General features: G+C 49.2%; 2 protein-coding genes across 2 annotated transcripts; one reads left to right on the forward strand and one right to left on the reverse strand.

The window, feature by feature from the left end:
• Positions 1–510: 510 nt before the first annotated feature.
• On the reverse strand, positions 511–4,205 carry MRPS11 (mitochondrial ribosomal protein S11). The gene is given in 6 exon segments (NM_001245200.1): positions 511–872; positions 1,285–1,350; positions 2,705–2,834; positions 3,545–3,634; positions 3,857–3,970; positions 4,119–4,205. Coding segments are annotated over 6 exon segments (555 nt in total). The 5' UTR covers positions 4,166–4,205; the 3' UTR covers positions 511–764.
• A 29-nt stretch (positions 4,206–4,234) lies between these two features.
• On the forward strand, positions 4,235–7,500 carry MRPL46 (mitochondrial ribosomal protein L46). The gene is made up of 4 exons (XM_002197630.4): positions 4,235–4,594; positions 5,573–5,765; positions 6,281–6,454; positions 7,059–7,500. The coding sequence occupies exons 1-4, from the start codon at positions 4,235–4,237 to the stop codon at positions 7,307–7,309; spliced, it is 978 nt and encodes a 325-aa protein (XP_002197666.4). The 3' UTR covers positions 7,310–7,500.
• The last annotated feature ends 7,685 nt before the right edge of the window (positions 7,501–15,185 follow it).

Here is a 15,185-nt window from a genome sequence, read left to right on the forward strand (position 1 = left end):
TGCTTTCCCCAGGACCCTGGAAAATCCAGTTTGTGGTGCACAAGGCAGGGCCAGAGACTGCAAGCATCAAACCTGGCAAGATCCCAGCAGCCCCTTTAGAAAGTGAGGTGCTTTCCTTTGCCAAGAGCAGTGGCAGGTCAGCACAGCCTGGGTGAAACAAAGCACTGCAACAGATCTGTGGCAGGAATGGATCCAGGCTGGTGCTCTGTGAACAGGGAGAGCTGCCTCTCATAGGGCACACGTAGCTCTGTGAGCCAGGGGGAAGGAAAGAGTTACCCCATGCCTTGTTTCCCAATGTGAGCAGTGAGACAAAGAGGGAAGGAAGATGACCTGACTGTGCAGTTGTTTACTACAATGACTACAAGGAGATTGAGATCTCAGGCTCTCCTTCTGCCTGACAAGGGCACTAATGGCATGGAGGGCTAGACAAGAGCCACATACAGTGGTAAGAGGAAGAGAGCAGTTGAAAGGCAGTAATATGCCAAAATACTTCTGGGAACACAGCAGGAATGGCTGTCAAAAGACCAACATTTTAATCAACAAACTTTGCAGACAAGAGGCTTCCCACTAAGGAAATACACGTATTCCTGCTTTCACCAGTAGCTTCTGCCTCCTGCATTTTCAAGGCTCAGCATGGTCTATCCAAGCTTCCCTTAACAAGTATTTCCAGGGAGGGTGGCCTTTCAGAATCAGTCACAGAAGCAACATTGGACTCAGTCCCTGGTGAACTGATGTTGAAAGCTGCGTGTCCCTTGCACTGCCCCTCACACTCTCCTGGCTTTCCGTGGGCGGCAGCCGTTGTGGGGGACTGGGCTGTTGTCGGTGATGGAGATGATCTCCAAACCTCCCATCGTCAGCCCCTTGATGGCAGCCTGCAATGAGACAGCAGATGAGTTATCAACACACAGAAAAAGCTCAGGGCAAAACAGTTTCATCCTCCACCTGAAAATCAACGTGTTCCAATTCTTCTCACTTCTTAATTCTTAAAAATAAATAACTCGTATCAGAAACTGGTTTAACTTATCTGCTCTAGTCCTTTCTAGAGCATTCCCATTGGTTTTCCTACTTTAGCCATAAGAACCCCCAAATACAGCTTTTATTCTACCTCCAACATGGTATTACTCTAAAATTCTAATGACTATAAAAATTCCTTACTGGGCATTTGGATGAGGAATCCTTTTTATCAGCTTCAGAAAAACCAAGTTAATTGAAACCAGCCTGAGTTTAGAAAACATCCATGGCAGCTGAGAAAATAAAGTATGGAAAAGAAACTCCAACACCTACTTTGCGTCCTGGTCCCAGTCCTTTCACAATAACTCGCACGTGCAGTACGCCCTTCCCACGTGCTTTCTGTGAAAAGAACAACTGGTTAGTGTTCTCTCTGACATAAACTCTGACTCCTCTGGTGTCTTTCATTTTCATAATAGTATTTAAGTAAAAATAAAGATTAGGTAGTAATAAATACAGAAGACATATGTAGATTACTGCAGAGACACTAAAAGCAAAGGGGGTACGGGGTATGGCCAAGGCAGTTCAAGAGAACTTCTGTGCTAGACTGTGAGCTCTGCTCACAGAGAAAGCTCTAAAATCAAACTATCTGTGACCTAATGCCAGAGCAAAAAATGACATATCCATGGATACGTGACTGAAGTGGCAAGGGACTAACAATGACTAACTCTAAGTTATTTTCCCTTCTCTAATGTGGCCACTTCTCCCCTGTGAGCAGTGGATTCTTTCCGGAGGGTAAATGAGAGAGCAGGCAAGCTTTAGATTTGCTGTGCAGGAGTCTACACCTCCAGGGCAAAAATTCTAGGGGCTTTCAAATTGGAAATGAAGAACTGCTGTACAGCACAGCCCTGCTGCCACCACGTGGAGGGAGATCCTCTGGCTCTCTCTCTCATTGTGCTCTGGTGCAATTAACGTACTAACTACTTCAACAGTGACAGAATAAATCTGTCCAAGCACAGCTATGCAGCTATTATGAGGCTCCAACGAGCACAGATTAATAGTGAAGATGTTCTTATATCCCTCTGAGTCAACCACAATAAGCTGCTGGCCAGCAGTGGCACCAAACTCCTGTGGCATGAAAGGCTGAAGTGAGTTCCACCTAATTTAGGGTAAGGATTTTCAGTTTGACCTTGCCTCATTCAGCTGTAATTGAGGACTGTAACACAGCCAGCCTCATCTCCTCCACCTGGATACCCACATGGTTTTTTTTAGAAAGAGCTACAACAAACCATATGTGCATGGAAACTACAGGTGCAAGAACATCACTTTCTCTGACTGGAACTGCTGGCTGAAGCTCAGTTCTGTGGCACAGAGTAGATATAAAACATCCAGACAATAACTACAGCTACTTCTCAGTCCCCTACAAGGCAAAACTTGAACTGCTGCTGATTCAGGGTCTACATTCCCCAAATGACTGAGAAATGTTCACTTAGGAAAACAGGAGGCTACACAGACTGGTGCTAGGAAAGGACAGGCTCCAAGTTACAATCACAAATTTCCAATCACAACCCGCACAGCTCAGCTCCCACTTGGGGCACTTCTAACAGCTCTTTCAAACACACTTTGTCTGTGTGCAAACAAAACATGGGACACTGCTCCAGCACCACAGTGCTGCCTGCGAGCCAGGGCTGTGCCCAGGTACGGGGCAGGCAGTCAGAGCTCCCCTCTGGAGGTGGGGATCACGGTGGGGACTCACCACTGCCGCTGCCATGGCCGCAGTCTGCGCTGCGATGGCAGTGCCCTTCTTGGCGTTCTGGAAGCCCTCTGTGCCGCAGGACGTGCGGGAGAACGGCTGGTTGTCAAAGCTCACCACCTGGATGTGCGTGCTGTGGGACAGGGGCAAGGGGAAGAAGCAAGCTGGAACAAAGCTTTATTCTCCAGTTTCTCGCTCACCTTACTGGCACAGCTGACTGCAAGACTTCGGTCTCCCTTTCAAAGTATCTCACTTAAACCCACTGCAGAGACCACCCAGCAGTGACCTGGTCATCTTACAGACCCAGGAAGAACCTTTCTGGAGATGGTGTGCTTTATCTAAGTAAACCTCAGACCAAATTTGGCCCTTTCAGGTCCACCTCTCACTTCAATTTATCTCTTATATTAAAAAAAAAGAATGCACAAAACACTTCTAGAACTTGAAAGAGCTTTAAGCAGTAACATATCACAGGAGCGATCATTGATGAAACACAATTGTCTCATGGAGAATATGATAATTTTTTTAACACCTATACAGAAATCGTGCTAAAGCAGTGGGCTAGTGGGAAGTAACCTGCTGTTAAACCTATCAGCATCTGATTATTTATATCAGAATGTAATCATAATGTATAAAAACAATCTCATTGCTTTTAAGACACTCCAAGAACAGTCATGCTCCCTGAACAGCGCTGAGGTTTAAATCAGTATCATATTCCCAGCCATGAACATCATCCCCTTGGCTGTTTTCCTTTGAATCTTTAGATTAAAATGATGACAGGGCAAACCCCGGGTTCTAGGCTTTTATTTCACACGAGAGCAGGAATGGAGCAGCTCATTTGCTTACTTGTTGTACGTTGCTTTGATGTGAGCTATGGGGACCTCTTCATAAACCTTGCCATCCCATCTCATGGAGTTCCTCTGCAGGATTAAGGCGCTGAGGAGGAAAGTAAGAATTATCAGGCCTCGCTCTTTAAATATCACAATATCTCATATGGGGAAATAAAGGAAGAAGGGATCAAACCTCCGAAAAACACAAGCTGCGTTTCTGATTGAGTCAAGCGGCTCCCTCCCCACGCTCGGCGGCAAACCCGATAAAACCTCGCAGCAAGCGGCAGATGGCAGCGCCCTCCCGGCGCGGCCTGGCCTCGGCTCTCACCTCTGCTCGGCCTCGCTCTGCTTCTCCGGCTCCTCGGCAGCCGCCCCGGCCGCGTCCCGCAGCCCCGGGGCGCCGGTGCGGAGCCCGCGGCACCGAGCGGCGGCGGCGCGGCCCCTGAGGGAGACAACTGTGAGAGAGGGGGAGACCGGCTCCAGCGACAGCGGGAAACCCCAGCGCCCACCTCGCCCAGAGGGGGCCCTCCCCGCTGTCCCCTCGCTGTCCCTTCGCTGTCCCCCCGCTCCCACACCCTCTCTCCGCTCACCCCCAGCCCAGCAGGCGCAGCCCGGCCAGCGCCATGGCCGCGCTCATGGCGGCGGCTCCGGCTCCGGCTCCGCCGGGGAGCGGCGCCGCGGAGCACGCCGGGAGCGAGGAGGGGACATGGCGGGGCCGTGTGGGGCGCGGGCCGTGGCGGCGGCGGCCCTGGCGCGGCGGGCGGCGGGCACCGCTCCGGGGTTCTGCACCGCTCCGGGGGTCTGCACCGCTCCGGGGTTCTGCACTGCTCCGGGGGTCTGCACCGCTCCGGGGGTCGGCACCGCGCCGGGGTTTTGCAGCGTCCGGGGAGTTTGCAGCGTTCCGGGGGTTGGCACCGCTCGGGGGGTCTGCACCGCTCCAGGGATTTGCAGCGCTGCCGCGCAGCGCCCGTGGAAGCTTTTTGGGGCGATGTGCTTGTTGAGGCTTCCCCGAATCACGCAGCCTCTGGAAAAGGAGGAGGAAGAGGTGGCGGCGCTGATGGAGCAGGTAGAGGGGGGTGTGCGCGTGTTTTTCTGGGCGGAGGTGTCGGTGGGGAAATGGCGCCCTCAGGCATGAGGGGACAGCGGCATCGGGGCCTGCTGGCCTCACACACGCCGCGATGTTGCTGCCCGAGTGCTCCGTGTGCGATTTACACCACGTCCGGTGGCTGTTGGTGGTGTTCCCATGGTTTTCCTCTGTGAGAAATGCGTATTTTATGATTGGCTTTTCGCAAATGTTACAATGAGTATTGTATGTGTAATGTTAGAAAGTTGTGCTGTATTAATTCTCTTAAGTAGTGTTTAGGTTACAACATAATGTTAAAATAGAAATTCTACGATATAGGATTTGTTGCAAGCTCAAGCGAGAAGATGAGATAATCAAGAAACTCTTCACATAGAGATGTCAGCAAAGGGGGCCCATAAAAAGTTGCTGCCTCCTTATCAGAAAAGACAGACATTTTTCTACCTTCTCTCCATCTTTTTGGAACCACTAAGATTAAGGAGCACAAGTTGACAAAAACCAGAAAAGTTCTTAATTTGCAAGGAATTTATGCATCATGTATGAGATAGATGAATATGCAACAGGCTATTGCTTTTAAAGTTATTCCTTTGGTCACAAGGTGTGCTTTTCGTGACTTAGTGTCCGAGAGCATCCGGATGTCTGTAATTCTGTCCTGTTTGTTGTCTTGCAATTGTCCTAACTCTAAATTTTATTACTCTAATTTTATTACAATTTTTATAATCATTTTATTATTATTAAACTTTTAAAAATTTTAAAAACCAAGTGAGTGGCGTTTTTCACATCCTCCATGGTGTTGGTGCCCCTGTCACACGCTCCTGTTACAAGCAGGGAAGCCCTGCTCAACCTCAGGAAATTCCTACTGCCTTACTTCTACTGAATTGGAAATAATGTAATTCTGCTTGCTAATGTAGTGCTTGTGGTTTAAAAAGCACTTAAGAAGGCTTTTTTATGTTGCTCTTCTAGCTAGAGCTGGAGAAGAGCCTCTATTCAGATCACGAAATGCGTAAGCTGGAGGAGGAGGAGCAGCTCAAGAGGAAGATGGAAAGCTCGTATGACGAGGATGAAGCTCATGGCAAGACAGTCATCATGGCTCAAGACCTGGAGGAGAAGTGGGAGCAGAAGTTTCTGCAGTTCAAAGCTGCCCCGCGGATAACAGGTACAGCCTGGAGTTCGTGGTGGGTGAGAACACCCAGATTGTAATTCAGTAGAAAGAAGGCATTTTTGGATCTCTTTTTTTTTGTTTGTTTTAAAGAGAGTCTTGACTCTGTGGCAGCACATGTGCAATTAACAGTCTGACAGGGAAATCAGTGTTCCTGTGCTGCAAAAAAGTGTGTGTTCACCAGGGCAAGGTGATGAACATAGATGGGGTTTCTGAGAAGAGAAATGTTTGGTCATTTGGTTCCCAAGCTCTGCTTAGTGCTCTTGTTGATTTTTGTTAAGGTGGAGATCTAGGCTGCTTATTATAGAGTTCTTCTGGAAAGGACAAGAGCAGCTGAATCCTGCAATGACTTCTAGAGTGACTGCAAGCATTCCTGTCTAGATTTTTGTCTTATTCCATGTATCCACATTTGTGTGTTGTTTCTGGGTGGGAGGCACAGAGGGTTGATAACCAAGGGGGTCAGAGCATGCTGCCAGGAGACTTTGTTTCCAGCCTGTGCTGGCTTTTGGCAGATGCTGATAAAAGCAACGATCGAACGTCGTTGAACAGGAAGCTGGACAGCAACCTGATGTTTCTGGTGAAACAGAAAATTGGTAACCAGGAGCTGTGGCTCCTGCCTCAAGTGGAGTGGCAGCCTGGAGAGACGCTACGGAGCACAGCTGAGCGAGCCATGGCTACATTTTTGGGTGTGTAGCTTGACCCTCCCTCCTATTTGTCCAGTGGTTTTCTTCCAGTGCCCTGTCTGAGGGGTATTTGCCATCTGCTGTAGTGAAATCTTCTCCCATCTGCTGGGAAAAGCATTTCATGGCAGAGGGCTGGCACACTGGGAGTTGGGATCTCTGGCTGCCAGCAGCAGCAGTGCCATGTCTGGCCATCGTGGGCCATTTTGGGGTATCACCAGACACCTCACCATCCCTGAATGTCTGGGATTGCTTTGGGCTTCTCTTTCCCTCTTGTTGCCCTCTGGTAGCTTTTGTGGCAGATGGGTGATGATGGCAAACACGTGTCCTTGCTTTTCACTCAAGATTGGTAAAGCTGGATACCCTCTCCTTGCCTTCCTCTCTCTCCCACTCTGAGAGGACTCTCTGGTCTCCAAATGAGCTGTGTTTTCATGAGAACAAACAAGTTTTTTTCACAGCTGTCAGTATTTCTGCCAAAGAAGGAACAGTCAGTCTGAACCACATGCAAGAAATGGCTTTTGCTGTGTTGTTGTTATACAGGGGAGCAGTTATTGTTGCTCTGTATTCTTATGTCTTACTCTCTTTCTCTTGCACTGCTGGCTTCTTGCAGGAGATCGCATTCAAGCCAAAGTCCTGGGGAATGCACCATATGGGATTTACAAGTATAAATTCCCCAGGGCCATCAGAACTGAGAATAACGTGGGAGCCAAAGTCTTCTTCTTCAAAGCCTTCCTCCAAAGCAGTGATTTGTCCCAGGCAGAGCTGAAGGCAGATTACCTGTGGGTCACGAAGAAGGAGCTGGGAGATTACCTGAAGTCAGAATACCTGAAAAAAGTCAATCGATTCCTCCTGGACTTGTGAGCAATGGCCTGTGCTCCAGCAGATGGGGAGGATGTGGGACGTGGCTCCAGGGAGGAGCACAGCTGCTGCTTTGCATGGTCTGGGTGTATGAGATGTTCACTTGGGCTCTGGAGGATAATTTGCCTTTGCCTTATTTCCCAGTTCTCTTCACTGGCCCTGTACTGAATAAATATTAAAATCTATACTCGGAAGTGAAGCTTTCCTGAGGGAGTTCTTTGCTCTTGTTGAATTTTCCTCCTCCACCTCTTCTGGAAATGCATGTTGTGATCCTTTCCTCTCCCAAGAGTGTGGTTCCCTGGGGCTGTGGTACCCAGAAGGTTTGCTTTCTGCTCCAGACTCCAGACTCCTGTCACAGGCTCACCCTCAAAGGGTTTCTCCTTGCTATAGCTAATGCTTATCACTAGTACCTGCTCTCTGATAAGAGCAGCACTGGAGGGTTATCTGTGTGTCCAGGTGGGAACAGAATCTCCTGAACACCAGCCAGGACAAGATGGGTTTCTGGGGAGATGTAAGCAGGGATATTCACAGCTTATTAACTTCTAGTGTTAGCTGCCTCTGGCCTGGAATCTGTGATGCACAGTGGCCGTGGAGGACATGGATCCATGAGGAATGGGCAGCTGCCTTCCCACTTACACTGCCTCCCTGTGAGCCTCAGGTTACAGCAACAGACACTGAGGGAGGATAACAGCAACAGCAGCTGCTCTCTGTCTGGGCTGGGAGGCTCTTTTTTCCTGAGAGGGGAAGGTGCTTTAGCATTGCAGTCTCATGGGAGCAGCCTCAAAGGTGTCTAGGGAGTTCTGGGCTCCCATTCCCACTGTATCAGGCCAGCACTGCTAACCAGCACAGCTGGGTCTGCCTCAGGTAGCCTAACCCTATTACCCCAGTTTCTTTATTAGAAGATCTATCCTGGACTTGTGTGGTGCTGTCTTGGCCCTCGGGCTGATTATGTTGCTGGAGGTTTTTTCTGGTTGTAAATGTTGCTGTTCAGTAGTCAAGAGTGATACTGGACCTTGCAGGGAATGAGCTTCCTCCAGCAGCAGGGGGAGAGGGAGGAAATAACTGTCATAAATCATCTGGAGAGAGTTTGGACTCCAGAGGTGGAACTGGAGATTGCTGTATGTACTTTATCAATCCTTTGGGAGCTGTTGAGCTCCAGGCCTCAAAGTTATCCTTAATCACTCTGCAAGCCATTGGGGTAGCACAGCAACCTTCCGTTTTCCAACGCTGGACAGTTTGGGAGCTGCAGGTTTGCCATAAATTACCAGCAAAACTTGGTTCCTGGAAGCATCCTCGCAGACCTGGCAAGGAGGCTGAGCCTGCAGCAGAGAGCAGTGGCAAAGAGGAAATAAATGTGGAGCAGAACACGTGCCTGAAAGACTGCAGATTTTTGGCTGCTCCCTGAGGTCAGCACTGCTGAAGGGAGGCCTGTTGCCTTCTCCAGGACTGGAAACTTGAAGCAGGGGGAGGTGAGTCCTTCCCCTCGGGCTGTGCCCCTCCTGTGGGGAATGGGTGCAGTCAGTATAGGTTTTCTCTGCCACTCTTGTTTCAGGCTGTCACTGGCTCCAGAAGATGCAGCAGGGCCCTTGTGGCCACAAGCTAAAGGCATGCCCTTAGCTAAAGAGTCTGCCCTGTTTCCCACACCAAGGTTTTGTATTGCTGGGACAAAGCTTTCAAAGAATAGAAAATGCTGTTTAATCTGTGCTTGCTCCCAAAAGACAGAGAACAAATGAAAGAAAAGGCTGTACTGAGACCTTGCTGATCTTCAGATCCAGGCAGTTCCTATTTCTGGATTATTCAAGCTGCACGTCTTTGGGCATTGTCTGTGCTGAGAGATGTGTAGCTCCTTCAGCAGTGGAAAGGTCAGAATCAACAGCATCCTTCATTTTTAATTTTTTTTCCTTGTCCTCAGACCTTACAGGTAGCATGTGTGTGAGAAGCTTGGTCTTTTCTGAAAGCTGAACGTGTTTTTTTCTCATCACCTGAAATAAAAATTCCAGCTTGCAACCTGTGTGGGAACAGCAGCTTTTATTTATTTTCTCAAATTATTTTTATTTTTTCTGCAGTTTATTTTATTTAAAGCCACTCGGCCAGTTGCTGCAAACACTCACCGATCCTGCAACTCAGAGGGTTTTGCTCAATTCTCCTGTGTGGTCTCTTTTCTTCCCCAGCCTTGGAGAGAGGGAAGCTGGAAGATCCAGAGGATGGTTTGAGTCTTCTCATTTCCTCTACTCCCAAACACCTCCAGTAGGTCACAGGCTGTTCTTTGGGAGCTTGGTGGCTGCAGGCTGTCTTTCCACTCGGTGTGAACCTATCCCCATACTCAGAGCTGCAGAAGTCTGAGCAGGCTGGTGGGATCTGTTTTGCTGGTAACTGCTGAAAGAGCAGTACAAAGCCTGAGAGCCTTTCCTGAGAGAGCAGAGGAAATCTGTGGAGTTGTGGCTGTGTGAAAGCTGCTGCAGTCCCGCCCAAAGAGCAGGGGAAGCATTTTACTTCTGTTGGGACATGAAACACAAAACTCCCCTTGCTAATGTGATGGAGGGCCACCAGAGTGTTTGGGTGTTGAGGGAGGCTGGAACTTCTCTGCACCCAAACCCTGGAGGGTTTTTCTCACCTTTACAAAGGCCCCCTCACATGAGATCTCTGCCAGAACCTGAAGCTGCAGCAAGTGCTTGGGAAAGCAACTGAGTTTGCTGTGGCTCTTGAGCAAGGCACTATGAGATCAGTTGAAGAGCTCTCCTGTGAAACATGCACTGGAGAGAGGAGTTTTGGAAAGGACCTGTAACTCCTCACTTTGAGAACAGCCATGTGAGGTTATCCAAGCAGTCCCAGGTGAGATTGGTGCTGCTGTTACACACTCCTGCCTCTGCACACCAGAGAGGAGGCTCCTGGCTGCTCAGGCTGCAGAGGCTTTCTGCTCCTCAATGCCATTTTTGGCATAGGATGTTTCCATTCTTTCCATTCTTGAGGCTCATACACAAAAAGTCTCATCCTTTCTGTCTCCAAGGGGGAAGGAAGCATCTGAAGATGTCCTGACCCTGGTGTGATGTCCTGACCCTGGTGTGATGCAGTCCAGCAGCTGTTGCTAAAAGTCTCCAGTAGTAGACACAAATGGAAGGAGCAGTTGCATTCTAAAGCACTGGCATCTGAGCCATTGCTTAAGCCACCATGTCAGAAGAGAGAAATTAAGGTTTTCTTTGTGGCAAGTTGACACTAGCACTCCCCTCCAGTGGAGAAGAAAGAACAAGTCCTAATAAAAACACTTTTCAGCTTCACAGATAGAGTTTTCCTTTACTTTTACAAAATTGTTCCCCAGATGGTATCCTTCCTTGTCTCTGTAAGTTTTGGGGGTTTGTGCTCTCTAAGCAGAGCCCTGCTCATCTGTTTTGTGATACAGTGTGAACTGTTCAGAACCTCACACTTTCTCACATAATGGGAAGCTGCTGCCTGTTGCTCCTTCTGGCTGGCCCCAGGCAATGAAAGGCTTCAAAATTGGGAAGATAAATACATGCAGAGCCAGGAGAGGCCTTTGGAGCCACAGGCTACACCTCTTCCTGCTCTCTGAAAACCTGGAGGAGGAGAGATGCTATTGTCCCAAATACAGCCATGAGCAGAGATGCGTGCTGGGGGTACAGGTAGCATCCTGAGGCATCCCTGACTGCCGGGCCAGGGGTGAGCTGGCTCAGGGAGGATGGGAATTGTGCTGTCCCAGCTGGTTACAGCCTTTGGGCTCGCTCCCTGTCCTGGAAGATGAATAATTTCCAGCAGCATTTATTGCCTTTATGTTCAAGCTCCCATTCTTGTGTTGGAAGGGATCTCTCTCTTTGGAAGGATTGTTTTGTGCAGGTGCTGCCCTTCCCTGCTCTGCTCATGGTAGCCCAGAGACCCAGCAGAAAGTTGTGTGGGAAATCTGCCTGAGGTCACCAGTGAACGAGTGGACTAGATCCCATCCTTTTTTTTTTTTTTTTTTTTTTTGAGGACACTTTTTCCTCCCTTTTCTTGTGAAAGCCCTGTGGGTTGGTGTAACCAGCATGTTGGAAAGACACAGAGTGGGGCAGTCAGGAGGCAAGGCTTGAGTGAACCTCTGCAAAAGTAAGAATGGATATAAAGTAAGGGATGGGGAACTTGTACTCAGGGTCAAATTTCCCCAGAAGCTTTGTTGATACTACCCAATCCTCTACATCAATCCCTCAAGAAGGAAAGCCAGGAATTTTTGAGGTGAGTGTGAAATGCTGACAGCAGGAAGCCCCTTCAGGTAGTTCCAGCTACAGTTTTGCTGTCCAGGCTACTTTTCCCTAACGGATCTTGTCGGGTACAAACTCCTTTGTCAGGACTTCATAAGCAATGCTTGAAGACTCAGGGGTATTTCTCAATTGAATTATGAAGGGTCTTTCAGCAATATTAAAATGAAGCTTCAAAACTGAGGCGCAGCAATGAAGCCTCTATGGAGAGAACACAAGGCTTTAGGACTCACCCCAGGAGCAGGACTGTGTGCTGCCAACAACTGGCTCTTTACCTGGCTGCTGAACATCCAATTTCATAACTAACTGATGCAAGAGTTAAGAAAAAAAAATTTCAGTTAACAGTTTGAAGTTTAAGCTGAACTCTATTGGAGCTTAAGGTGAGAGTTGATGTCAAAGGCAAATCATCTTCTGAGGGGCTGCTCTTCCTCTCAGGCTTCTGGGCAGAGGGAGTCTGGGGACATCATGACATGAGGCATGGGCCAGTACTGCTGCTGCCTGCCTGCTTTCTGCTCCCTCTCATCTATCAAAGTAATTATACCCATTATATTTCGCCTTTCAGGTTTTACCCTCCCAAATGTTATTCCTCAGCAGTAAACCTGTGGGGTGAGTGAATTACTGGGGAAAAAAATAGGTATAATCCAGGTTTAATGGGCACATAGAAAAAACACACTGGGTTTGGAGGATTGCTCAGCCAGCGTCCTGCTTCTGCAGGCAAATAGAAATTTATCATGATGTGTGTATATATCTAGTTTCGTGATCTGTGAGCTCTTAATAATTGGTTTGGTGACCTGCCGGCAGTGTTCTCTCTCTGTAGAGCTTTCCCCAGCCCCTAGTTAATATAATGGGTCACAAATCCCATTTGCTTTTGAATTCTGAGTAATCCTTTTGTTAACATTTGCCTATTGCTTTTCTGGAAGCACCGGAGGAAAAGGGAGCCGTGTGCGAATCAGTAAATCTGGTTCTGTGTTCGGGAGCTGCTGCCCTGCCCCTCTGCCCTTTCCAAATACCCAGTGCAGCCCGTTTGGGTCAGAGCCAGAGCTCCCCTCTGCAGAGCAGCAGCTGCTTCCCGAGCTGTGCCTCTGCCAAGGGGCACAGGCTGCAAGTGTTGGATGAGCTTGAGGAAAGCAGGACCTGGCGGGGAGTGGGCAGCCAAGCCGTAAGGGGTTTGGAGAGGAGGGAAATTGGGCATTCAGGGTGTCTGAGCCCACCAGTGCCCTGTGTGGAGGGGCAGTGAGTCCCCCACTTTAGGGGGTGGGACCCATGGGGACCCACTTTTCAGGCTCTGCTCCATCTGCACTCACAGAGCAACATCCAGTCTTGTCCCTCCTTAGGGAGTGTGGTGCAGCAGACAGTGCCTTCCACCAGAATGCTGGAGGCTCTGGGGCTAGCAGGGGCAGGAGGCAGTGAGCAAGATGGGCATTACTGTCCCAGATCTTTCTGGATTTCATATCCCTTAATTTTCTTTGCCTGCAAATAGGATTATGGTGAGCTGTACCTGTCTTGCTTGTTCTCTCCTGTCCTTGTGGGTAGGTAGTTATCTGAACCCTTTCAGAGGAATAAGAATCTGCCAGACACCCCCTAAGGTGATTCCAGGTACATCTCTGCTGAAGGAAGGAAGGGAGAGCATCAGCTCCCATGATTTCCTGAAGACAAAGTTAAAATCACCAGCTACATGGGCTTGGCAGGGGCTGTGTTCCTGCTGCAGTGACTGCCCATGGATTGAACTGGGAATCTTCAGAGGTATGTCCAAGCACCAGAATATTCCAAGTCACAAAGTTAGTGTTTCTTGATTACTTCTGTTTGTTTCCTGATTTTCTTAAGTTTTCAGTCTCCTGCACAGCTGATAATCTTCACCCTTCACCCTCATGCTTCCATTTGTCTCCCTATTTTTAGCCTGTCTGTGGCACTCTTCACACAATGCCTGTGTGCACTGCTTTGATCGGAGCTGCTGACGATGATGACACGACCTTGAAGGCAGCAGCTTGCAGCAAGTCAAGCTGTGTTGTATTTAGTTAGTTTTTTGTAGCTGGGCATCATGTCACAACCCAGGCAGGCACACAGCATCACCTCTCCTCACTCCCATGCTGTTTTCCCTGATAGGTCCCACCAGGATTTGGGCTATTTGACTCCAAACCCGTTCTCTGCCTCTGACCCAGAGTGAGGAGCATGGCAGGGAATTATCAGTGCTGGGAGCTTGATGCTCAGAAGTTGCTGGCTCCAATCTAAGAGCTAAATTCCCCTGAGGATGGAGGTGGATGCTGCTTGCTGCCCATGAAACAGCTCCGTGCTAGGCACTAGATGGCAGGCAGTGACTGGGAAATCCTTTCAGTGGAGTTTTATTTCCCTTTCCCTTTAAAATAACCTCCTGCTCTAGCTCTGGCATGCTCCAACGTGGGAACCTGGAGCATGGAATAAGGATCAACAATTTTTAACTGCTGCGTTCAAGCTTGTACCTCGCATGTTGAAGGATCCCAGTGATTGGCAGACACTCATCTTTGCTCCACTGAGGCTTGACAAGTAGCAGGAGAATCCAAGGAGCTTCTAGTGCAGGGAAAAGAGGCAGGGAGCAGGCAGGCAGCATCTGAGGAGAGGGGGTGGATGGAGGGAAGGTGCTGAGATCTGTCCAGGGCAGGGGTTAGGGAGGAATAGGAGGGCATCCATATGGAATAGGGATAGAGGCAAAAAATGATTGTGTGTGTTTGATGCAAACAAGAAGAAGTCATGAAATCCCTTAGGATGAATTTTCTATAGGCCTAACTGTGCAGCAGTTACTTTGGAGAGGGCAGTGTCAAGGTTTCAACCACATGCTGTCCCTCACCTTGCGAGGGCAAAGGTGGTCACCAGACTCTGGCTGTGGGGCTTAGTCACTAGGGAGGGCCTGATCCTCTCTCCAGATTGTCACAGCAGGCCTTTGGTTTACTTGGGTTGGGCTTTGGGGCTTATCCCCAAAGTACACATAGAAGTGAACTCACCTAGAGGAATATATGTGTATCCTACTCTACCCCAGTGATGCAGCAGCATGTTCTCCCATGCACTGATAGGAGGCAGGAGTGCCAAAATCCCTTCTTTATTGGCCAGGGGTCCATATTCAGCTTGTTCCTGGACCCTGCTGTGTGCTGCTCCCACCTCTATGGAGCTCAGGACAAGACAGCATCCACAGTGCCAGGTGCCTGGCTGTCCTGTTCCCAGAGGAGAGCCACAGAGCCAGCCCCTGTGCCACACTCTGGGTGTTGTAGGTCCTCTGTAAGCACCTTCCAACAAAAAGGAGATTATCTTTAGCTTGTTAGAGTCCTTGCAGGGAGGGAGAATAAGGCTCTTTGCTCTGAAACGTTCTCTTCCCTGGGATTACAAGATAATGCATATGAAACTACATTAGCTCAGCCAGGTTTATGGATTATTTGAAAATCAAATTCTTTTAATCTCATCCACCATCTGGCACCAGCGAAACAGCCAGCAGCCAGCTCGCTGCCGCTTCCACCCTGTGTCGGAGTGACTGAAGTGCCACAGCCAGTGAGGGGACACCAGCATCCCTGGCTGTCACCATGCATCCTGGCACCAGCACCCAGGCCTGCCTTGTCCTGATTTCTTCCCGAGGCAGCGTGGAGGTACCGTGTCTCTGAGGAACTGGAGGGAGG

This window comes from Taeniopygia guttata, chromosome 10 (assembly GCF_048771995.1).
Source record: "Taeniopygia guttata chromosome 10, bTaeGut7.mat, whole genome shotgun sequence".
In the NCBI taxonomy this organism is placed as follows: domain Eukaryota; kingdom Metazoa; phylum Chordata; class Aves; order Passeriformes; family Estrildidae; genus Taeniopygia; species Taeniopygia guttata.

Coding starts and splice junctions, on each gene's coding strand:
- MRPL46 (XM_002197630.4), top strand. CDS start 4,235: ATGGCGGGGCCGTGTGGGGCGCGGGCCGTGGCGGCGGCGGCCCTGGCG. Junction 4,595..5,572: donor TGGCGGCGCTGATGGAGCAG/GTAGAGGGGGGT, acceptor TTGCTCTTCTAG/CTAGAGCTGGAGAAGAGCCT. Junction 5,766..6,280: donor AGCTGCCCCGCGGATAACAG/GTACAGCCTGGA, acceptor GGCTTTTGGCAG/ATGCTGATAAAAGCAACGAT.